The 10,386-nt window shown below is 44.9% G+C and overlaps 1 protein-coding gene across 2 annotated transcripts; it reads left to right on the plus strand.

Moving 5' to 3' along the window:
- Positions 1 to 2,438: 2,438 nt before the first annotated feature.
- CUNH1orf53 (chromosome unknown C1orf53 homolog) lies at positions 2,439 to 7,188 on the plus strand. 2 transcript variants are annotated; one of them, XM_004860180.4, is made up of 3 exons: positions 2,439 to 2,710; positions 5,581 to 5,682; positions 6,850 to 7,188. In XM_004860180.4, the coding sequence occupies exons 1-3, from the start codon at positions 2,444 to 2,446 to the stop codon at positions 6,919 to 6,921; spliced, it is 441 nt and encodes a 146-aa protein (XP_004860237.3). In that variant the 5' UTR covers positions 2,439 to 2,443; the 3' UTR covers positions 6,922 to 7,188. The 2 variants fall into 2 exon arrangements, 1 of the variants encoding a protein (XP_004860237.3); XR_015444204.1 differs by lacking the exon at positions 2,439 to 2,710 and adding an exon at positions 2,775 to 2,945 and having other exon boundaries at positions 6,850 to 6,985.
- The last annotated feature ends 3,198 nt before the right edge of the window (positions 7,189 to 10,386 follow it).

Genomic DNA, 10,386 nt, shown 5'->3' on the forward strand with positions numbered 1-10,386 from the left:
ATGATTAAGATACAGAACTATTCCTTTACTACAAAAATCTCCTTTGTTCAATTCCTGTACAGTCACTTCTGCACTCTCATTCCCATCAGTTTTGCGTAACAATTACTCTTCCTAGATGAGATGGCTCTTTTCATTTTCTATTTAAATCTTGTCTATTCCATTTCTGTAAAATGCTGTCCTCATCTTTTGATGTCACAGCCTTCCAGTGGACCCTGGTCCTCAATTTCAAAAATAATGCAGTGAACTGAAACTTCCAAACTCATTTCCTCTGAAATATGGTGGAACGGTGGGGCTGACTTGTGAATCATCTCTTCTACCTAATTCTTCATTTTTGGTGATTTCAAATTTCATCCCATCTTTCCATAGCTTTCCCTAAATTCTCTCCTTTGAGTGCCAGATTTTTAAACTCTAGAACATTAACAGTCTTCAGATCCTAATTTAAGATTCCAGAAAAAGGAAACATTTGCAAAATAAGAATCCAACTTATTGAGATTTCTAAGGGACCAATGGGATTGTTGCAATCATGAGAAAATCATAACATGACTACAGGGTTGCATGGTAAATGAGGGTACTATAAAAAGGGTTCTGATGGTCTATGATTGCTTAATAATTCTTTCATACCACTGAAGGCCCTACTTTTGCCCTCAAAGATCAAGTCTTCCTCTTAATTCTTCCTATGGAAGAAAACAATCATCCTTCTCATAAAACCCAGACTGGGGGCTGTGGGTGGGAATATTGTTAATTTAATTCTAACACTGGAAATTACTTCTTGGGCCTATGCTAATTTTCTCAAATTCAATTTTTTGAAGGCATCAGGGTAACTTTCATCTTTCAGACAGGTAATACAACTTTAGTTTTCATTCTGCAAAAACTCAGCAACATGGTAACTTTTTGTTTTCGGTGTGCGACTTTATTTTGGCTTTCAAGCTAGGATGGGCCAAAGAGTCCAGGCACCAAGGCTGTGCTTACAACTTTATTCCTAAAACATGTTATAGAATGAGTCCTAGGAACAAAGGAGGTTAAGACTAGGAAGATATTTATTGATAGGAAGGCTCATAAGGGGCTGGAGAGGTAGCTTTCCTCTGAGTGGGTAGCTGGGGATCCCACTTTACAGAGGAATTTTATTGGGCAAAACCCACTTGGGTAAAACCGGGCGGCGGGGGGCTACAGCCATGGACATCCAATAAGGTTACAAGTAGAGTTACTTGGGTAATAGTGGTCCAATTGGAAACAAGTCATATAACAAGCGTGGATGGAAAGAACAAAGACTTCTCCTAGGAGGTGGTGGGTCCAGAGGTCTCTGGTCACCCACTGGGGTGGCTGATGTCTACCTAGACTTCTTTAGGCCCAGTGTTTGTTCCTTGAACATGTACGGAGGTCTGGTCATCTTGTCTTTGAGGCCTGGTTTTCAGCCGTGTGTCTCCGCTGCAGCTGTAGTGTTTCACCTTTGTCCTGACCCTCTTGAGGACCTAGCCCTGTCTGCATATATATATATATATATATACATATATATATATACACACACACACATACATATTTTTTTTTACTTTTGGTACCGGGGATCGAATTCGGGTCCTTGCGCTTGCGCAGCAGGCGGCAAAACCACTGAGCTAAATCCCCGGCCCCTTGCCTATATTTCTACCTAACTCATCTATAGTATTACCTGTGAATACTCAGCCATTTCTGAATAGGCCCAAGGTGGTAAGACACCCTAGCTTCTAGGATTTTAACAGTTGTGGCAATTATGATCTAGTCTAGCATGACATGGGAAAAGAATGTCCCCCTTCATCTCAGAACAAAATAGAATCAGGGATTTAGCTCAGTGGCACCGCATCTGCCTCAAAAGTTCAAGGTTCTAAGTTTGATCCCCAGTACAAAAAAAAAAAAAAAAAATCACTTAGAATCTGGTAGACACAGGGAGACTGAAAGTTCTTCCGGACACCCATCTCATTGGCAGCCTTAATTCATTTATGCCAAAGACTGAATTTTTAAAACTTTTTACGTGAAATTCATGCTACTTAAGATTCAAGAAATAATTTGAAGAGAGCACATTTCATTATGGTCTCCGTTGTTATGAGCGTTCCAAAAATGGATCATTAGTCATTTAAGAGTTAAAAGTTGATTTTAAACGGAGCATGGTGGTACACATCTGTTATCCCAGCACGGTGGGAGGCTGAGGCAGGAGGATCGCAAACCCGAGCCTGAACCGGGCAATTTAGTGACTTAGTGAAACACCGTCTCGAAAATAGTGAAAAAAGGCTGGGGATGCGGCCCAGTGCGGCGGCCAGAGCCACCAAACACAAAGAAAAAACATTTTGCTTCCGCAGAAGGGCCTGGGTAGCGGAGCCGCGGGATGGGCCCAGGCCTCACCCTCGCCGAGCCCCGAGCGCGCACGGCGCACCGCGCACCGGGCCTCGCGTCCCCGCCCCGCACAGGCGGCGCCATGGCGGCCGCGCGGATCCGGGCGCTGGCGGGCGCCGCGCTCCACAGGACAGCTCTCTCCGCCCAGCGGCCGCGGCCTCTCCGCGTCGCTACGGGGTCGCGGCAGCAGCAGCGCGGCTTAACGCTGGGCGCGGCCTCCCGGGGAGGGCGCAGCGGCTCCACGCCCGGCCCGCAGGAGCCACCCAAAAGCGCAGCAGGGCGCGCGGCCAGCGAGGGGTTAACGTCGGCGGAGCGGCGGATCGCGGAGCTGCATGCGGCGGCCAGCGCGGTGAGGCCCCGCCCACCCAGGGCCGCTCCGAGTGCGCCTGCGCGGACGGACCCGGCGCCCGGCCACGCCCCGCAGAGGGCTGGGAGCAGCGCGGTCCCGCTGGGGCTCGGTTCGCTGGCGTCCCGGCCGCGGCCGCACGTCGGACAAAGGGCTGACGGGGTGTCGGTCCTCGGTGAGAGTGGGGCGCGTTTTCTGATCAGCTGTCGCAGCGTGGGACCGGCCACCGCCCGTGCGTGTGCGTGCGTGTGTGGTGGGGGTGGAATTGAGGAATTGAGGGAGGTGGAAGAACTTGGGAGTCTTAGGGAAAATGTATTGCACACATACGATGTCCCTGCATTATCACTTAAACACTTTGCTAGCCAGTGGTTTTAATACGGAAAAAAAAGATGAACATATTCGTTTTAATTTTTGCTACCTCCCTCTCGTTCTTGCTGCACTCCGAGGAGCAGAGGAAACAGGTCAGGAGTCTCCTTCTTCCTAGACTCTGGTGCTGTTTTCTTCTGTTTTGTGGATTTGACAGTTGTTTCCAGCAGCCTCTAAACTTATGTCTCCCAGCACTTAAGACGTGAGTTTGAAGGTAGCATATTTATATTTTTATAACCTTTACGAAAGAAACAATGGGATAAAAGGAAAAATGGTTCTATAATAAGATAGACAAATGATATGAAATGAATTTATTTAATAATCTGCCTGGGCATGTGACCAGAGATTCGTAAGACTAGTGTTATATGGTGTCGCTTCAGAAGAAAACTTTGGAGTTTGCCAAAACTTAACTGTTTTTATTGGTAATTAGAAGACCATGAGAATCCACTCTGTGACCCATTCAAGTGTTGAAATTGAGTAACAGTTCATCAAAATAACTGACAACTTTCGATTTTTTTCTCCCCCTGTAATGGGGATTGAATCCAGAGCCTGTTCACTGAGCTACATCTTCAGCGCCCCCCCCCCTTAATTTTGAGACAGGATCTCCCCCTAAGTCGCTGAGTTGCCTAGTCTGGGCTCGAACACCTCCCAGAGAGGATTTTACACTGGGCTTGATCTTGTTTATACGCTGCCTTTAAAAAATAACGTGTAATTTGTTGCCACACTTAACCATATAAAAATGGTGAAAATAAGCCAAAAGTTTCATTGTTTTTAGAGCAAACACCAGCAGCGTGTAAAAACAGGATCAATCAGCAGGAAGAAAGAAATGAACTTTTTCTTACTCAGGAAATCCACAGTTGTTTCATCAGTGTCAGTATTGTAGGTTAAATAACTTTAAGGAGACCATAAATAGGCACAAAGAGAAGCTGATGGTTCTCTTTATTCAACCAGAGCTTCCTTCTTCCACACCTCAAGGCAGAGAGCTCTCCTAACTTCTCTTCCTGCACAGAGGTGCATCGCTGAATATCTTGCTCTCCAGTCGACCTGTCAGCACGACCCATCTTTGTTGCCACCATTGTGTGGGCCTCATTTGTGTGGGTATAGGTCTGTGTGAGCAGCCAACAAGCTCAGAGGTTCTAGATGGAAAAAAGCAAAGCTGGAGAGTGGACACGCATGCGTAGGTGCAGGCTGTTCGGCTTCCAGTTGGGGACATAATTCCCATCCTCATCATCCAGAAACTTGGACAAGTGAAAGAAGGCTGCTGTGAAGTTCTCAATGTTTGTTTTCCTCCCAAGTTTCTAAGCACGAACTATTTAAAGAAAGAAGTGAAGGTCCTCTAACGTGTTTAGTGCGCCCGGTCTCCTGTGATCTGTTCCTGTGGTCCCAAAGGGTTTGGGAGGCTCCTGGAACCAGCCTGGAGACTTGCTGGGGTCCCACTTCCTTGATCTAGCTTTGCTGGGATGCCTTAGCATGAACCTGGACATGAACTTTGAATTTTACCAGTTCTTTTTTTCTTTTTTAACACTTTCTTCACAATATATAGTTGGTATTCGGCCATTAAATAAGACGCTAATCAACTAACAGGCTTTTCATGACTCATTAAAATGCATGTCAGCATACACACTAGTTTAATGTATAGTTTAATGTATACTTTATTGAGAGGTTCTATACAAGAGTATATGGTAAAAACATTATTTTTTAAAAGCCCATGGGAAGGTTCCCCTACAAAATATCAAGACTAATATCACCTAAATGTCTCAGATCCACGGAAATTATTTACTTTTTACCTTTACACAAAGTATTTGAAATGCCTTTTTTTAAACCATGTTTGAATATAGGTAGAACAATGCTTCCTTGAGATTTAAAGGGCTATACTAGAAGTTGCTTTTGATGAAACTTTGTGAAAGCAGTGATTCTTAATATGTTAAAACTACTTTTTTTTTACTTAAAAGAATTAAAAACACTCTTAGAAAAAGAAACTAGTACAAAACATGCAATAGAGTAACATCATGAAGGTGAAGTGTTTAATAATGGCAGAGGTAATATTTTTTTGTAAGGACTGTTGGTTTTGATTAGCACCTTTTCTGTAAGTCTAAAGCATTATCCGCATATTTTAAGTACTGAAATTGCAACTGCAACTTCTGAGTGAAAGTTCATTTTCAGCCTCTTAAGCTCTTAAAATCATCTAAATCACCTGTTATTAAGCTTGTTACTTAGAAACTGAATGAAAAATATCAGAGCAGTCACTACATAGTTAGCGAATATAGAGGAGTTCTTGTTTTTCCATCAACTTCTCATTTTCTCAGCTTATGTATTTTCTCCTTTAGTCACATAAAGTTGGATCAGAGTATATGTTGGAATGCATTCAGTCTTTCATTGAAAATGCCATGAAAATTGCTGGGAAGAAGTTTAATATTTTTTTACAGTACTCTAGGAGTAGAAATTATGTTGAGGAGATATGATGAACATTGAGATTAGTGATTTTATTTTATTTTATTACCTTTCAGGCTGGCCAGTTAAACTGCGTAGATCCGGCTACTGGATACGTGGTGCTCACAAGGCTGGCCCACTTGCAGAGAGGCGCCTGCTGTGGCTCCGCCTGCAGACACGTGAGTAACAATCCACCTTATAACAGCAGTTTGTGTTTGCGGGCTTCTATAACTTCATAAATACCTATTATTTGAACAACAAGTCAAATAAAAAAGCTAAATAGACCGGGAGTGCACTTTTCACAAGCTCCTTTAGCCAAGGACAATGAAGTCCTTAGTAGCAACATAGGACCTTTAAAGTTAATGGAATTTGGTAATGTTTCATTGTAAGCATCAGTCCCTAAAAATGCTGTGACTTGAAATTCACGGGAGCTCTTTATTACAAGAAAACTTTTCATGAGGTTCCAAATAAGTTACATTCACTAGGCAAGTACAAAGAAGGCAGGAAATGAAATTAAGAATGTTGCAAACTAGATCCCAAGAAGCATTTTCTGCATTATTAGCTGGATAAATGGAAATTAGCCCAGCATTAACAGGTGGGTTGCCTTCAAATGATAAAGATTTCTTTCTTCCTTTCCCTTCCTTCCTTCCTTTCCCTCCCCCTTCTCTCTTTCTTGCCTTTTTCTAGTTCTCTGTTTAAAAGAACTGTGAAGTAAATTTCCCCAAATTTAATACTATACATTTCCTAATATTTTATGTCACTAGATATTATCTCTATGTTTACTGATTAAGATAAACTACCCTGTACCCTTCTTGTCCTATTTTGAACAAAGAAATACGAATGGTTGCTTTTACTATTAAAAAACAACATTAAGGTAAAACTGTGATAGGGTTAAGATCATAAACCAATAAGCTGTTTACAGAACATTTTATATGGTTTGTTGCCAGGAAGCATTACTTCCTTTAACTGAACTGCTTCTTAATTAAAGAATAGACACTAAGTGTATGTATTGACTGTAGCCTGTGTTGAAAAATTCAGCTTCCACTTTTATGTATGGTCCTACTTGTTCTATTAATGCTCTTTCTAATCAAGTGTGCAACAGCTTTGTGTAAATTGAGGATTTGGGGTTTTCTGAGTGGATATTTGACAGTAAAATTCTTAAAGTTGGGAGGATCCATTTAGGAAATGGTTCTTGAACCCTAATTAGGACCATTTGCTAAAGGTTGCCATTCTTCAAATGATCCATATAATGCTCTTAGCAATCTCTTTTTTTTTTTTACCACAAGAAGTGTGCTTTTTCAAGATGATTAAGTAATTTAATAATAGTATGTTTTTTTCTTCTGCAGTGTCCCTATGGTCAAGTCAATGTTAAAGATCCATCTAAAAAGAAGCGATTCAATTCATATTTTTATGTTTGACAACAGTTTTTTTCTTTGCACTCTCACTGAACTTGTACTTAAAAAATAAATCTCTAATTCACAATTTCTCTCTTTGTTCTTTGTATTGGAACACAAGTTTAATCTTAAATACATGTATTAAAAGAACATCAATGGCAAAGCTAACAAATATGTGTTTTAAAGTGCCACAGTGATAATCATTCTTCTTTCTTTTTGCTTCATTATCAGACACGTGGTGAGGAAAGAAAATAATGACCGTTCTATTAAATAAAAGTTGCAATTGGGTCACATGAGTAGCTCTTGAAGTTTTTGAGCCTTGGTTCTCCTACTTTGTTCTTATCAGTGTTAGCAATCTAGGGAGGTTGCTGGCAAACTGGAGTATTTGTTCACATTATTTATGTCTTGAGCTATTAGGAGATTGATACAATGCTATTTTGTGTGGCAAGTGAGTGCCCAAGATGTGCCATCCTCATCAAGGAATGCTCTCATCTTCCATCTGTACTTTTGATAAAAACTTTATATCGTGTTACCTTGGAGGCTAGGCCACTGAAGACACCTCAGTGACCATTCTTTCTTCTTTCCCTCCATTTCCTTTGACACTTGCAAGGCAAATCTGTCTTTGATTATGTCATTAGCTTTACAACCACACTGTTCATTCGGTGGTGATGCCCCCATGAGATGTCAGCCCCCAAGCTGAGTCAGGAGCTCACCAGGACTGTTTTTTCTACACCTTTTCTGTTTCTCCAGGAAGACAGCAGTCCCCAGGACACCCTCTCTTAGGCCGTGGACAGTGTCCAGTGAAATGAGGTTTCTACCTCCTAGGAAAGATGGCCTTGCCCAGGGCTGACCTTCAGCCTTCGCCTGGTGGAATCTGAAAGGTTCTTGAAGACCTCAGTTGCCTCCAAAAGTTGCTGGTGGCCCCCCACCCAGTCCTGCTGGTACCCTAACCATGGTTCCCTAAACAACTCTTCCTGCGGGCCTTATGAGATGTCCGCAACGTCCTTAGAGTCAAAAGAGCCACGTTTTTGACCTGGCATTGTCCTATCCACAAATTCCTTTGCAGAGGGCAGTAGGAGAACGTGGCCGGCACTGTGATTGTGGAGGCAGTTAATCTTTCCAGAAAGGCACAAGGATACAGGCAGGCCTGTCCCCTTTCCATTCTTAGGTCAAGAAGTAGCCAGTTATTTGCACTTTTTCCACTAGATTTGAAGATTAACAAGGCCATTTTCTGAGTGGAGGCTGGATGATGCTTTCTTCAGCAGCCCAAAGAAGAAGAGAAGGAAAGAGCCTGAAAAGGTCATGTTTCTAGAGAATAAGAATTCCAGCCCTCACGAAGGATTCTTACATGGGACACTGGCCATTCTTGGCAGAACATCGGACCTCGCTGTCAAGAGAGCAAAGGAGCCAGTGATCAGGGAGTAGGGCAGGAAGGGATGGAGATGCTCCTACTCCTTCCTGCACCTGGAGCCAGGAGCAGTAGTCTGAAGTTCACAGTGGTTCTGGAGATGAATTTGAACCACACATCAGGGGTGGCAGCCAGACTGTATGCCCTCATTAAACACAATATGGCCACATAAATAGATCTTACTGCAAAAGCTTTCAGCTATATTGTATTCACACGTTGTAAAGTAAAAATGCAGGTTTCTTATTAGGTGTGTGTACACAAACACATGGATGCTGGGAAGTAAGACTTCCTATTTCAATCAACTCGTGGTGCTCTACGTCCAATGTTTCTGGAGACTCCTGGCCCAGAAGCAGTGAATCAAGGGACACTGATTACAACTTTGTTTCCACTATTGAATGGTCCAACAGAACCCGGGGTCACCGGAGCAGGGGCTGGGGATGGGTTCCTGCTGCTGTGCAGTTCTCTCAGCTGGGGAAAGGCCCTGCCCTTCATGGGTCTCCAGCGGGTGGATCCCGGTGCGTACTCTTCAGCGAGCAAGGAAAAGAGGAGCTTTTCGTTTTCTGAGTACAGTTTGTGGCTCCCCAAACTGGGTGCGTTTGGAACCGGGCCAGCCCTGAGAAAGCGAGGTGCTCCGGGGCCTGGAAAGTGTCTTCGTTTCAGCACAGCTTCCCTTCCGAAGAGGCTCTCAAAGTCAGTTTCGAACATACAGTTCTACCGTCAAAAACGCATGAGCTGAGATTCATCCGTAGACAAGGCCGGGAAGGGGGCTCGCTACGCACCGCACCGTAGATCAATGGCAACTGGTGTGTTGACTGCCTAAGCGCACAGCCCCTGGCCAGCCCGCAAGGAGACTTCCCCCCTCCTTGCCAACCCCGTGACTTCATCTCTACATCCCAGCAACGACTTGAGGTTGTGGGCTGACACCTGTCCAGGAAGGTAGAAGATTTACAATCGGTGCCATTCTTTCACTCTCCTGAAACAATTAAGAGGTACTCCCTGATGCTAAAAATATCCTCTCCCTTCAGAAACAAAGAGTCGGATATACAAATGTGTGTGTGCGTGCGTGTGCGTGTTGGAGTGTGTGCCCTACTGAACACCTCTGGAGAACCTGACTTCCAAGAAGAGTCTGTGGAAGAAGGAAGAAGCCTCGGCTGCCTTCAGCCAGAGCCTGGGTTGTCCCTGGAGCCCTCAGTCTACTCCGGACCTCTGGAGCCCGGCGTGTGCCTGCGGGTCGTGTTCATCTGATCCTCATCCCCACAGTTTTGACTTAGGATTCCTGACACCACGCGGGCAGACCTAGGGCCCTCCTTGCTGGACTTAGGGTAGTAAAAGCCGATGCTGACCCGGAGGGTATGGATTCTAGGGAGATCTGAAGATCCCTCACAACCACATCCACCCACCCTAAATTTGTGTAGTAAGGTGTGAATTTAGATGTGCGCTTTGTGTGTGCCCCAAAGTGTGTGTGTGTGTGTGTCTGTATGTGAGCAGAACCATATTATTATCAAATACTTAGAAGAGTCTGTGAGCTAAAGGAGGTTTAAAACCGTTGCTTACACAAGATTGAGCTGTGAGCACCCAGGCGTTCGGGGGTCCTTACTGCCGTCTGCCTCTTCCATGGCCTCGCTGAAGGGCTTAGAGCTGAGCCCGGAGCCTTGTCCTTTCCTGGCAGGGAGCACCGACCGACAGCGGGAATGCTGAAGAAAGCGCTGAGGCCAGCTTGGGGAGGGACAGTCTGGGGCGCGAAGCTTAAAGGTGAACCGGTGGGGCCGACTGGTTGCTGGGACTAGTTAGTGAGGCCAAGGCAGAGAAAGAGAACCTGTCCCGACTGCTACATGCGACATTCCAGGATTCGGGTTGGAAAGAGAAAGCCAGGAGCCTCAGGTTCGTAGTTCCTGGTCTATGCTTTACCGCCACTAAAGTGTGTGGCGGAGCTCTCGGGGCTGGTGGCTTCCATCCTGCACGGCCCCAGGTGTCGCCCCATCCTGCGCAGTTGCCCCCGGGGTATGGAAGGCGCACAGGCGCCCCCGGCCCATCGCGCTCTGCCCTCTGCCCCCTCGGCCCACGCACGCAGTGGAGCCGCC

This window comes from Heterocephalus glaber, unplaced genomic scaffold, assembly GCF_053883595.1.
Source record: "Heterocephalus glaber isolate CG9 unplaced genomic scaffold, H.glaber_assembly_v1.0 deba00001600, whole genome shotgun sequence".
Lineage (NCBI taxonomy): Eukaryota > Metazoa > Chordata > Mammalia > Rodentia > Bathyergidae > Heterocephalus > Heterocephalus glaber.

What these genes read in the sequence shown, in the direction of transcription:
- CUNH1orf53 (XM_004860180.4), top strand. Translation starts at nt 2,444, where the DNA reads ATGGCGGCCGCGCGGATCCGGGCGCTGGCGGGCGCCGCGCTCCACAGG. An exon ending in TGCATGCGGCGGCCAGCGCG is followed by an intron (nt 2,711 to 5,580) that starts GTGAGGCCCCGC and finishes ATTACCTTTCAG; the next exon opens with GCTGGCCAGTTAAACTGCGT. An exon ending in GTGGCTCCGCCTGCAGACAC is followed by an intron (nt 5,683 to 6,849) that starts GTGAGTAACAAT and finishes TTTCTTCTGCAG; the next exon opens with TGTCCCTATGGTCAAGTCAA.